The sequence below is a fragment of the Diabrotica undecimpunctata genome, chromosome 9, assembly GCF_040954645.1.
Source record: "Diabrotica undecimpunctata isolate CICGRU chromosome 9, icDiaUnde3, whole genome shotgun sequence".
Taxonomy (NCBI): Eukaryota; Metazoa; Arthropoda; class Insecta; order Coleoptera; family Chrysomelidae; genus Diabrotica; species Diabrotica undecimpunctata.
The window spans coordinates 16,499,561-16,513,745 of NC_092811.1; the positions used below are offsets into that span (position 1 = coordinate 16,499,561).

The window sequence follows — 14,185 nt, forward strand, 5'->3', positions numbered from 1 at the left end:
ACTAGCAACTGGTTGTAATCTAATCTCTAGTTATCTCATAAATTACGAGTAGATAAATATTTTATACATTTATGTTTTTTGTGATTCACTATTAGTACAAAAACTTTTTGTTTCATAAACTCTACCATAAGTACTAAAATGTTGTTTATAATTCCAGACAATATATTAGAAACTTTACTTTGCAGTTTTTGTCACAAATATTTATCGGTGAAACCCGTAAAAGTTTATCCAAACAGGCTTATACAGTGTGGAAGATGTGTTGATAATATGGAACAATCAACTCATAAATCAGAAGGGGTAGAATCACTATATGGAGCAATTGCTGAAAACATTTTATTTAAATGTGTTAACAGATTTGATGGTTGTCGAGAATTGTTAAAATATTCTCAGGTGTTGGATCATGAACAGGTAAGATTTATATAAATTTCAAGAGGAAGTATTGCGTCTTTTTCTAGTTCTTTTTCTTTCCAAACAAAACAGTATAATTCGATAGGGTTTTGTCATCGTAATAATTATATAGGTGGATGAGAGTTTATACTTAAATCGTCTATACATCCTTAAATATCGTTTTTTAGTCAAATAAATATTATTTTAAAAGATAATTTGATAAATATTTATAAAATACGGCTATAACGAGAACAATCAACGGTTACTTAATCGATTTGTTTTCTTTTAAAACATTTTGTGAATTTTGAGAAGCAACAGATTAAATACTTTTTCGTTCTGACTTAAACTTTTTGACATATTTTCTTTTACGTTATCAGATAACTGATAATCGGGTAAAATCCATTTGCTTGGCTCGTGATTATTTTAATTCCGATTTGATTAGGGTAGACCGGAGCTAGTTGTGCCGCTTTGGAAACAATAATTTTTAACATTTTTTTCGTAATTTTATGGTTTATTAAATTATTTTAGTGAGGTACTATTTTTAATTGCGAATCATTATTTAAGCAATACCTTATAGTATGTAAATAGGTCACAATTTGCCCCAATATGGGTGTTGTATAGGTATGTGTAATGTAATGAAAATGGTGTTGAATGTATTTTATGTTCCTTTATTTCACTGTTAAAAATATGTGTGTGGTAACCTACATAACGTAACTCCGTAAGTAATGAAGTGAGTAACGTCCCATGACATCTGTCAACGTCCAAGTGTCTCATGTCATAGAACTACTAAAATGTCAAGTATATGACAACTCCCCTCCTCGTAACGAAATGCTAAACTTGTAATAAATTAAAAACAAAAACATAATACTTACAAGTCCAGCCTTACAGGCTTTTTTATCACCGGTTGGGACCTTCCTAGTACGGGAGCGTCATCTGAGCTAGCTGCAGTATTTGTGGTAAGCAAGTTGAAGTATTATTTGAATCATGTTTATCTGTATCTTGAACTGAACTTGAACATGGTGCTGCTTCATTTGACGCAAAAGTATTAGCAACAATTGGATTATTACCCAGGTCAAAAGTCAACAAAGTTGCACTTGTTTTCTTTTTAGTTACATCTTATCTAAAACGTTAATAAATATGTAATGTTAAACAATAGTAAAATTTAACTATTTAGATTTTACCGTCGTAAAAAAAAAATAAACGTCAACACCTTAATCCTTCTCAACAATTGTTGCTTTTAAAACAACCATTCTCTCTACACTACTGTCACAACACTCCCTCCAAAAGAATTTTTTCAGCCCCCTATTGTTAACATCATATCTATTATACCTCACTATTTCATTATTTTACAATCTCCACGTTTACATCATATTCCTGTCCATTCTTTTTTCTTTTGCTACTTCTCTGTCATTACATATATCTACCATCCACTCATTAGTTCTAAACTCAGTAACCATTTAAACACAATCCAGCAATTCATCAGAATTCACTTTCTCCCACTTTGCCAAAACCCTTAATCAACCATTGCTCACCCCTCTCTTAGTCAACAACTTAGTACATCATACTCACAAATAAAATTTCAGGCTTTTATGTACCGAATTTAATATAATTAAAATATATTTAGTTCAGGGTGCTAGATGCTTTAAGCATGAAGGACCTCTTTCATCTCTAATTTTGTTGATTAACTCATTTATTTTCCTTTATCCCACTCTCCTTTATTCTTTAGTCATTTCATTTACTTTTATTCCTGCCAAGTCTCTGAGGATCTCAGCCTTTTCAATTTTTTAAATTTAATCACATATATTATAACTTTAATTCCTTTAGCCGGAAGATTTTTAATACCATTTCTCAATCTATTGGACTCACTTATATTAACCTTTTTACGATATGAGCAGTATTAAACTATTTCATTTAAATACGAAGTCTTACATTAGCTACAAATATATACTATTTATTTTTTCCTTGTCCTAGATGTAAGCAACATAAAAGGACATTTCCATATATTTAAGCTAATTCGTCACAAATTACACTTTTTAGACCACACTCCATACGATAAAGAGTAACATAAGCTGCCTAATGCATACGTCATTCTCTTAAACATGACCTTCAACAACACCAGTAATTTACATCTTTTATATCCAATATTAAATAATTATTGAAAAAATTTTTTAAATCCCAACACCTGGATTGCTGTTATCATTTTAACATCATCAAAGTTTTTTAATCTTTTGGCTGTAGTAATACTATGTTTAACTAATATTGTTTCATGGTACATTGACATTTTGTTTTTGACACCGTTCATGCGTATCTTCTTATCAATCAGTTACCAGCTGAAGTCCGTTTGAAGAGGTTTACTCTCCGGACACTGGAACTCACTTAAGCATGGGTGTATGTTACCTGAAGTAAAATTTAACTAAAATATTAAACATCATATAATATTATTTACATCATGTACAATCTTTGGTAACACATTACATTTTAAAGGGTTTTTACCGAAATATTTTGGTGGCTCAGGCATGGTAACCTGTAAGTATAACCATTTTGCTTTTTTTTTTTTTAACCTTAGTCAAAATTTTAAACCACGTTTGCTGTAATTAAATGGTTTATACTTATTTTAGGTATTTTAACCTGATGATGGAACAGTTGTTCCGAAAACGTTCGTGCTTTTAATGTTGCCCTTTTAAGGGTTTTTATAAAATAAAATATACCCACATACAAAGACTAACCTCTTTTTTTTTTTTTTTTTTATTAGACCTATAATATTATAATATTCTCATTAATCTAATTTATTGTTTTTATTTATTAATATAGGTTCTATTTATAACACTTACAAATTTATTAAAGTCTTTATTACTAATTTATTTCACAATATTTATTTATATTTATCTCCGCGTAAGTACAATTACATTTTCGGACTCAAACTAACTCGATATTAAAAAACTAACTGTTATTCAAAAACTGAACTCTCTCTACATAAAATGTCCCATATATACTAAATATCCGTTATCTAGAAGGATCGATGACTTTCTCCACTAGAACGGAATTCCATCGAATGTAAACAGGTTTTTTAGCGCAGGGGACCCATCGGCTATTACCTGGGGTTTCTGCCGGCTGGTGTATGATCTAGAGAAGAATTGAATGAGAAGGATATTAGTAATAAATATATTTACAGTTGTGAGTCATATGACGCGTCATTATCTATCGTAACAATAGTTACATACCTATATCTGTCAATTAAAGAAACAAGTATTATTACCTTTTATTAGTGAAATTAATTAACTACACCTACACAGTGCTGAATACGGCTCTGATGAGAATGAATCATATATCGACCATCTAATAGCAACACGTGCCTGAGAGTTTTGGCAACACTGATCTCCATAAGCGCAATGTTATTTTCTTAACTTGAAACAAATTATAGTTATCATTATTGAGTTTTTTGTAGTGAGTTAAATAAACATGTTAAACTACGTGTACTTGCTTACTTTCTGAACTCACAGAAAAACGTAGCAGTATTAAGGGCTATAAAAACTTAATTAATATACTAAGTGACATAGAAATCCGAACACCCAGTTTAAATGATTTTATTTTAATAAAATTTTGTATAAGTACTTAATAAAGCATAATAAGTAAATGATTAAAATTTCAAAATGATTGCATTGCTTTAAAGCCCTTTTACCTTTAATGATGTGTTAATGCACCTCGATGTGTTACGCATTCTCTAACGTGCCCAGGCATGCTTCTGATCAGGTGATCAATGTCCTTTTGGGGTATCTCATTCCAGGCAACCATCAACTCCTCTCGAAGTGCTTGTAGAGTCTGAGGAGGACGTTGCAAATTGAGCAATCTCCTACCCATCATATCCCACATGTGCTCAATTGGGGATAAGTCAAGACATCTTGGTGGCCATGCTAACAATGTGACATCATTATATTGAAAGAAGTCTATTGTGACTCTTGCAACATGTGGTCGGGTATTATCTTGTTGGAAAGTTGGATTTTCAGGGTGTCAAGATAGGGTAAAAGGTGGGGTTCTGGAACTTGTTGGATATAACGCTGCGCGTTCATGTTACCTCTGATGAAAAATTAAAGGTGACCCGAAACCATAAGCTATAGCACCCCAAACCATAACTCCAACAGTGTGATGAACATGTCTTTCAACAAAAAACTGTAGATTCCTCCTTTCACCACGTCGCCTTCTAATCCTCGCTCAACCATCGTGCATGCCTAAACAAAATCGAGACTCATCACTAAAGACAATACTGTTCCATTCCTGATTCCAGAGTGACCGTTCTCTGTACCACTGAAGACGATTACGGCGGTGTTCTGGAGTTAAAGGGAGGACCCAGTGTGGTCGGTATAAAAATAGGCCAAAACTTCTCATTCGTTGGTAAACACTTCGCATGCCAATAGGTCTTCCGTGTTCTGCAAACCATTCATTTGCAGTGGAGCTGGTAGTGGAGAAACAGTCTCCTAAGGCCAATAATCTTAGGCGGCGATCTTCACGGTCTGTTGTTCTACAGCGGCGTCCAGTGCCCCTTGCTCTTTGCGTACGGCCTTCTTGAAGCCATGCCTGACAATACCTAACCACGGTATCTACACTTCTTTGCACTCTAACTTCAACTTTTTGAAAATAAAGTCCAGCTTCCCGAAGTCCCATTATACGGCCCCTATCAAACTCACTAAGTTGACGAAATCGTACAGGTCTCCGTACACTAGGCATCGTAACCAATCGTAAAGAATGTCAAGAACCACAATCCGCCAAATTTGGATATTTACTGTGGCTGAAATATTCATTTTTAGATTGTTAGTGACTTTAATAACAAAAAGTATAAAAACCGGAATCTCCAACTGATAAGGCTAAAAACTTTATCACTTGTTTTTTTCAGTAAGATAAATAAATTACACCAAATTTTATTGAAATAAAATCATTTAAACTGGGTGTTCGGATTTCTATGTCACTTAGTATATATGGTGCTTCCATCTGATTGAAAATTTGAATTACAATTATTTTTATAAAAAGTTTATTGATTTTAAAATTAAAATTGGTAAATGTTTTTAGGCATGTTTGGTAAAACTTCACAAGTGTCCAATTTGTTATGAAGAAATGGCGAGTTTTCTGATGCTTCGACACTTTCATTACAAACATAAAAATGCAATATTGGATTGTCCTGCGTTTGTTTTCAACTTGAATGATCTTTTAGAAATGCCTAGTGGTTATATATATCAAGAAGAAGATAATTTGTTTTTCCTGTATATTAGCTATAGGAAGTCGGAAAATACAATACAATTAGGTTTGGTTTGTATGGCGAGCTATAAACTTGCTGAAAATATTTACCATCAATTTACTTTAAGCAGTGAAAAAAAAGAATTTGATATTGTAATGAACCCAAAATCATGTAATAATGTTTTTTTTGTTGTGGATATATCACATATGTCAAACTTGATACACATTAAATTTAAATTATTTGATCGCAATCTAAAGGTCTTGGCGTCACCCGAAGTTAGTAATTCTGTAGTAAAACCTGTGCCCAAAAGGAAAAAACCTTTAATAAAAATTCTTCTACACGGAAATGAAATTAAGGAAGACCAAACAGAAGTCAATCTAAAATGTATCAAATGCCTAGTGTATTGCTTTTTTTCAGTGTCTACACTTAAAGTTAATACTTGTTATATTGACAAGCACAATAATTGTATATGTTACCATTGTTATCAGAGTCTCAAGTATATACCATACAGCATGCGTAGTGACTATTTTGAAAGAAGATTTTCCAACGAAATAATTGATAAAATGAAGTTTTTCATGTGGAATTGCAGTAATTGTTGTAGCGATTTTGAACATTCGGATAGAGTATCCCATAAAATAAACTGTAAACTAGCTAGACAATTTAGTTGCCCGATAAAAAATTGTTGTGAAAAAGGAACTGCTAACAAAATGATCGAACATTTGAAAATTCATAATTGTTTGGCATTTTTGTCTCCCTTTAAACTAACTTTAAATAATAGTTTAAGCTGTTATGTGTTTGTAGAAAAGTATATTGTATTTTTATCTATACCTCGTTCAGGAGGTTTTATTTGTTCGGATAATATTCAGGCGGAACTAGTAACGAAAACTGACAATGATAAAAAAGAAACAACATTGAAACCATATGCTATATTTTTTAACAATGATTACAATGCAATTCTGAATAATTCTTTAGTAGATTTAAACTGTGAAATATTTGTAAAAGTTTTTGTATTATCTAATGTATTTAATTAAACTAAATAGTATTTACTGATCGCAAGTGTGTGAACTCACGTGTAAGTATAGTCGCCTCGTATTTCGGTGAGACTGTGTAAAAATATATTTATCTGTAATAAAAGCAGGCAATAAAAATTAAAATAAAAGTACTCTACCAGGAGTAGTTATTAACTGCAAACTTATCAATGACTGAGATGTATAATAATACAAAGTTTTAAGAGTCCACTCGATATTAACATTCAGATGTGCCTGGTATTATGGTTGAAAATATGGACAGTCACCCAGTTGAAGTTTTCATCGAACTTTTGAACAGTCCACGTGGACCAAGAGCCAATGAACATCAAATATAGCTTTTAAGACAAATCGTAATGAGTTTTCTAGTATCGGCAGACTTACGCATCCTTCGTGTAAAATATAACAATATTTGCCTGAGCGACTAAAACCATAAAGGAGTTCACATCAGAAAAATCACGTTTTGACCGCCCAGTGGTGTATACTGGGGTAGGTAGGTATATTTTATTTTTAAACCAGTGAATTCAGATTTTGCCAAACAAGAATATTTTTAGTATAACCATAACTACCACAGCGTTTAGTTAAACTCAAAAAGAGAACTGCAAGTAAATTTGGTTGTGGCTTCATCAGTGTTCTTTCTAAGCTTCTTTTACCATTTTACGAAGATACTTTTAAAATATGGCGTCTGTAGTGTGATAATAATTCTGCAGCTGAAGAGCCAGTGGAACTTTCTAATAAATTGGAAGATTTACAAAGCTGTGTAGTAAAACTTAAGCGACATGTTCAATACCTCTCTGATAATGCCAAATGTATACTGAAACATCTCTATGAAGGACTGTGTTCTGAATTGTATAAATCAGAGGAAATTGTAGAAACTGTAATATTTTTTTATATAATTAAAATATTAATTATTTTTATTCCTTTTACCTCCGTGATGATACGCTCATGTTCGGTTTACCATCTTCAAAATTTTATTGAATGCACGGAATTTCCTTGCATCCGAAAGGTTTTTAATCCTTTCCGTCTTAATCCGGAGTATAAAAGGAACTAATGCTTTTCGGTGAAGGCTCGTATAGTAATTTTTCTGTAAAGACCCAATCTAGAAGATTTATATTTTATCACGTCCAATTACTATTACCGTTAATTATCTCAAACTTTCCGATGTCGTTAGAATTTTATCTTCTAAGAAATGGATACTGTCCCATCATTTCTGAGTGGGAGATATCCCTTCTTTTTTTTTGAGGTAGTTTGGTAACATTTTAGAGAAACCAAGTTACTTCTGAGTGGGCACTCGTTAAGAAAAGAGTTATTTCTCGTGAGACGCTTTGCTCATATTATCGTATCTGCTACCTTACCGTATCTGTGCATTTTCTTTATAAGTGTGTGTACACTTGTTTATTTGAGTTTTTTATCTTATACTATATTAGATTAAATATAGTTATAAAGTACCTTTAATGTTAATTAAAATTCAGTGTTTAATACAAGTATAGTATTAACTTCAGTGAATTAATGCAGCATTCGTCAGGAATTACTGTAAGTTACCATAATCTTAGCATCTCCACTTATCTGGGCGAGTAATATGGTATGGTATCATATTATCTGAAATCATCATGTCTTCACCTGTAGTTGAGAGTAGCTACTGAATTTTGCATTCAATTTAAAGAACATTCTATATTTTTTTGTTACCAACCAAATTCCATCAGCTACTAAGAAATTTCAATAAGTAATAATTATGAACATTTAAGTCTCAGTTTATCATTAAATATTAGTGCGAGATAGCTAATCGATTTAACCAAGTGCGGTTTGGTTAAATTTTTATTTTTTCATTTCAGTAACCTTTTTGTATTTTTGTAAATTTAGATTTGGTTAATTTTTGTTATCTTTTGTGTTTGTTATAATTTTTACTCATTTTTTTTGCTGTAATATCTCGAGATACGCCAAAACTTTATTTGTGCATGATTGTATTACATATCTTTGTAAAGGTATTTTCTAATTATATTACTGCTTATTTTTATATGTATACCCCCATTTCATAGTTGATGGTGTATTTTTATCTTGTGTGCATATTCAGCTACCGATATCATTTTGTCGTTGAATATATTGTTTTTGTTTTATGAATGAATTTTATTTGTCGACACCTAACAAGGTTTCCTGATATAACCATAACTGAATATTTGCTTTTTACCTTTAAATATTACTATACCTTTGACCAGTAGAAAGATCAGGCCGATTAAGTTTCGTAGGCAATTAGATGGACGGAGTCCAGCTTATATATTTATTATTTGTTTATGTAGAGTGTTGACCAAATTTATTGAATAACTAACTGTTGAGATCTTTCCTCATATTTGGTCTCAGAACCGAAATATCTTTCTTTATTTCTTTTCTTTTTTAAGGTTTCGTAATTTTCTCTTTAAACCCCAAAAAATTAAGTGGCGCCCTGTTCCCTATCTTACCTTATCTTTGGTAATTTTATCCATCTATCTTTTTGTTTATTTCTGAATCTTTTTCAATATCTCTTATCCTATCTTTACTTATTTCGTCCGTTCGACCCATTTCTGGTTCCAAAAGCTAGTTTCGAACCCATGACTCGCTCTCCTCCAACCATCTGGCTGCCGTCCGCAGTGTCTCCATTGGTGATCTTTCTAGTACCATCCAAAAAAGGTTTCCGAGGTTACAAAACATGTTTTTTAAACAGAGTGACCAAATAAACCTGCTACAAGATTATAGGAGAAACATCTTTTTCTAGACAGAGGAGAAAGGATTGTGGCAAATTCAGACAAATCGACCCGCACTTAATTGAACTTATAACCAGAACAAGATAAGAAAATAATGTATGCCGCTAATATTTTTCCAACTATTGAAAGCCTTCGAAGTGAATTGGGTCGAAAGGACATTCTTTCATGTTCAGCAACAACACTTCGATTATTTCTTAAAGCCAATAATTTTAAGTACAAAACTTTAGACAAGCGCCAGGCGCTAATGGAAAGTACTAGAATAATTTCTTTAAGAAATAATTATATCAGACATCGAAAAATGAAACGAAATATTGTTTATTCAGATGAGACGTGGTATGATACTCATGATACTGTCAGTTAGACGAATAATAACAAAAAGTGTTCTAATATAATACTGCCAATAAAGGACAAATAATTATAATTTTACACTGCAGTGGAGAAAATGGATGGATCGACGATTTATTATTAATATCTGCAAAAAAAATTAAAGACGCGTCTCTAGATTACCATGAGTATATGGAAAGTTCAATTTTTAAATCATGGTTTAAAAAATATCTTCTTCCGAAATTACCTAAATATAGTGTGTGTGTGTCACATTGTGACAATTACAGATTCATTGCCGTGACAAACTTGATCAGTAGAATATACGGAAAAGTAATTAAAAACAGAATAGAAAGCGAATATAAAGACTTTGAGGCTGAGGAACAGGCAGGATTTAGCGCAGGTTGGAGCGCCTTGGAGCAAAAATGCTGGTGATGAGTTTACCTAGGTGCGGTGATGAGTTTACCTATTTCCAAGGAATGCCGGTGATCAGTTTACTATATTTCGGAGGGTCTTATAATTTTAGGGGGGCTATAAAGTGATGAGTTCCTACACGCCCAATAAATCAATAACTTCTACTATGTAATATTCTTCTAAATTAGGGAGAATTCAGAGTGACATTAAAAAGGACGGGGAAGCCTGTGTGATAAAAAGGAAATAGAAGGTGGTATATAAAAGAAAGGAGTATTTTGTGAACTGAATTGACATCATTTTATATATATATATATATATATATATATATATATATATATATATACAAGGATTTCCACAGTTTTCACTGTATTCCTTCACTTAACCGTTTTCTCCAATTTTTCCTGTTTAGCCAGTCCCCTTCCTGTAGGTTTCTTCTACTCATTGCTTCGTCCACCTCATCTCTGAAAGATCTTCGGGGTCTGCCTCTCTGTCTTCTTCCTATCGGGCTCCACTCTGTTATTCTATTTATCCACCGATTTTGGTCTGCTCTTCTGACATGTCCGTACCAGGTTAACCTCTTCTGTTCGATGTAGTCTATTATGTCGGAGTTCATGCCCATTCTCCTCTTAATCTCCATGTTATTTATCCTATCTCTTCTTGTTACTCTGCAGCTTCTCCTTAGAAATTCCATCTCTGTTGCTCTTATTTTGTTTTTGGTTTTCTTATTTATTGTCCAATTTTCACACCCATAAGTGAGGATACTTCTTGTCATGGTATTATATATTTTTTTCTTTGTTTTCATGCTGATGTTCTTATCCCATAGTACCGGGTTCAATTTTCGTATGCAGTCTCTTGTTTGTCCTAGTCTATTTTTAATATCTTCCTCCGTTGTTCCTTTGTTTGATATTATGAAACCTAAATACTTATACTTGTCTGTTCCTTTGATTTGTTTACCTTCGTCTATTTCCAGCTGTTTTATTTCTGTATTCTCCGTTGTTAGGTATTCAGTTTTCTTTAGGTTTATTTCCATCCCATTCTTTGTATATTCCTGCTCCAGTTTTCTCATCATAAAACTGAGGTCATCCTCGTCTTGTGCGATCACTATTTGGTCGTCGGCAAAACTTAGCGTATATAGATATTCGTTCCTTACTGGTATACCTATTCCTTCGCACTTTCTTTTCCATGGTTTCAGGGTTTTTTCCAGGAATATTTTGAACAGGGTGGGGGATGTGGAGCAACCCTGTAGTAGTCCCTTTGTCGTCTTAAATGGACTGCATATGCTATTGCCCGTTTTGATAGCTACTTCGTTATTCTTGTAGAGTGCTTTTACCGCGTTTATTAATCTTCGTGGAACTTCGATGTTTTCCATTGCTTCCCATAACTTGGTTCTAGGTATTGAGTCATATGCCTTCTTAAGATCAACAAAAGCCAGATGGACGGATCTATTTTTGGCCATTCTTTTTTCTATTAGTTGTTCGACCGTGTAAATGTGATCTAAGCATGCTTTCCCCGCTGTGAAACCTGCCTGGTCTTCTCCGATTTTATCTTGTACATATATTTCTAATTTTTCCTTTATGGTCTTTCCATACAGTCTGCCTATAGACGATATAATGCTGATTCCCCGATAGTTTTCGCAGTTTTTTCTATTTCCTTTCTTGTATATCGATGTCATATATGCTTGGGTCCATTCTGCCGGTAAGTCTTCTCCATTCAGTGCTCTCTCAAACATTTTATGTATCATACGGAATAACTTTTCCGATCCGTTTTTTATCAATTCATTTGGTATTCCGCCGGGACCTTCTGCTTTTTTGTTCTTTAGAGTTTTGATCGTTCTTTTTACCTCAGCTAGGCTTAATTCGATTTCGTCATGTGTGTAGATTTCTATTCCGTCTATTTCTGATTGTTTGAATTCGGGGCGGTCTTCGGTTAGCAATTTTTTATAGTATTCTTGCCATTCGTTTTCTTTGATTTGACCGATCTTGATTTTCTCTGTCTTATTTCTTTGGAGCGACTTTAAGATGCGCCATGACTCTGAATTTCTCGTTCCTCCTATGTGCTGTTCTATCTCTGTGCATGTTTTTTCCCATCTTTAATTTTTTTCATTTGCTACTTTTCTTTTCACTTCTTTATTTTTTTTTTCTGTATAGTTCCAAGTCCTCATAGTTTTTTGTGTTCAGGTATTTTATATGAAGTTCTTTTTTCTCTTTTATGCATGTTAGCGTGTCTTCGGTTAATTTCGTAGTTTGGTGGGTGTATTTTTGGTCCGCTTCTCCAAGAGCTTCTAGGGCTGCTGTCTTCATGCAGGTTTTTATGTGTTCGTATGTTTGTTCTAATGATTCATACCGAAACTCTTCTAGCTTTTGGTCCAATCTTCGCTTATATAGGTCTTTTATTGAGTCTTCTTCTAATAAATTGATTTTGAATTTCTTTTCTTGTGTTGAGCACGTATTGACAGGTGTAGCCGGAGCCGTAACTTGGTCAGACTCTCCCTGGGTCGGTTTCTGTTGGGTCCATATGAAGGGGAATTCCATCCAAGCGATTACTAGTTTGTGATCTGTGCCGCATTCTGCGCCTCGCTTTACTCTCACGTCTTTTATTTTTATCGAGCTTTCGTGGTTTACTATAACATAATCAATAATAGACCTCAATTTTCTTGTTTCTTGTGTCCAAGTGTATTTGTGTATGTCTTTATGTTTGTAGAAGCCGTTTGTGATCTTTAAGTTGTTTATTTCGCATAGCTCAATCAATCTCTCCCCGTTATCGTTCATTATATCTTCTCCAAATCTACCAACTGTTCTGTCGTTTTCTTTTCTTCCTGTTCTTCCATTTAGGTCACCGGCGATAATTATTTCTTGGTTCTTCTTTCTCTTTTCGATTTCTTCTTGCAGTTGTTCTATGAATTGTTCTTTTTCTGCAATTGAGTTGTCTTCTGTTGGACCGTATACTGCTAGTAAGATAATTTGTCTTCCGTATACTTTTAAGTTAAGCTTGGCAATTCTTTCGTTTATTGGTTCCCAGTTTTCGATTGCGTGTTCCCATTTCTTTTTCAGTATAATTGCAATTCCTGCTTTTGCCCTTTCTTTCTTATCTATTCCGCTCCAACAGTGAATGACTTCTCCCATTTTTTCGGTACCGTTTCCTTTCTTTTTCGTCTCAGTCATTATCATTATATCTAGTTTCATTCTTTCGAATTCCGCTATTACCTCTTTGTCTTTTGTTCGCCATCCTTGTACGTTCCATGTGCCGAGTGCGAGTTTTCTCTGGCTTTTCTTTCTTTTTGTTGTTGTTTGGTTGAGTTTTGAAGCTGGGCTTCTTTCACTTAAAGCAAAACTGCCCCCCCCCCGTATCCGATGGGGCTCCCTCCTTCAGAGGTGTGGGTTACCACCCGGGGATTAATCTTTGTTTTTTTCATTTTGCCCTTTGTTTTTCAGCCCTTGAGGTTTTTTCTATGTGCCAGGTTGCTAACGCCTGACGCCAGAACCCCCTTTTGGAGGACCTAGTATTCAGCCGCCCACTCTGGGTCAGACGCTGTTCGTAGCCGTCCACTCTGGATCAGCCGCTACTATTGATTTTATACAATCCCTAAAATCCAGGGGTGCCACTTCCGCCATCCACGCCATACCGAAGATCTTCTTCTCTGCCGTGCCTACCGTTGTGGTCTTCACCTGTATCCCTAGGCAGGGGTCCGTGTTATACCCCACAGATCTGGGTCCCAACCTGAACTTAGTCATCTATTCACTCCGGCCTACTGAAGTGATAGATGTCCACCCCCGCGGCTTGGACGCGCCAGGTTGGAGTTACCCACGTGAGCGACAGAGAAGATGACTCTGTGCTCCGTGAGCCGAGTTAATGGGCATGTATGATTCCATACCCAAAGGTCCAGATTCCATACCCCATCATTTTAAGAATGTAAAATGGAAAAAGAAGCGCAAACTCATTTTAAACTGTCTTATAAGGAGGTACTTGTTGGTTTGATGTATTTGATGCCTTGGTATTAGATCAGATTTGTGTTTTACAGTTTCATTTTGTGGAAGATTTAAAATAAATTTTAATAGAAATCATAGGAATCATCTTAA

General features: G+C 34.0%; 1 protein-coding gene across 1 annotated transcript; it reads left to right on the forward strand.

Annotated features, from left to right (window-relative positions):
• Positions 1-97: 97 nt before the first annotated feature.
• LOC140449604 (uncharacterized) lies at positions 98-6,776 on the forward strand. The gene is made up of 2 exons (XM_072542825.1): positions 98-408; positions 5,449-6,776. Exons 1-2 carry the CDS (start codon positions 139-141, stop codon positions 6,643-6,645), a joined length of 1,467 nt encoding a protein of 488 aa, XP_072398926.1. The 5' UTR covers positions 98-138; the 3' UTR covers positions 6,646-6,776.
• The last annotated feature ends 7,409 nt before the right edge of the window (positions 6,777-14,185 follow it).

What these genes read in the sequence shown, in the direction of transcription:
- LOC140449604 (XM_072542825.1), top strand. Translation starts at nt 139, where the DNA reads ATGTTGTTTATAATTCCAGACAATATATTAGAAACTTTACTTTGCAGT. An exon ending in AGGTGTTGGATCATGAACAG is followed by an intron (nt 409 to 5,448) that starts GTAAGATTTATA and finishes AAATGTTTTTAG; the next exon opens with GCATGTTTGGTAAAACTTCA.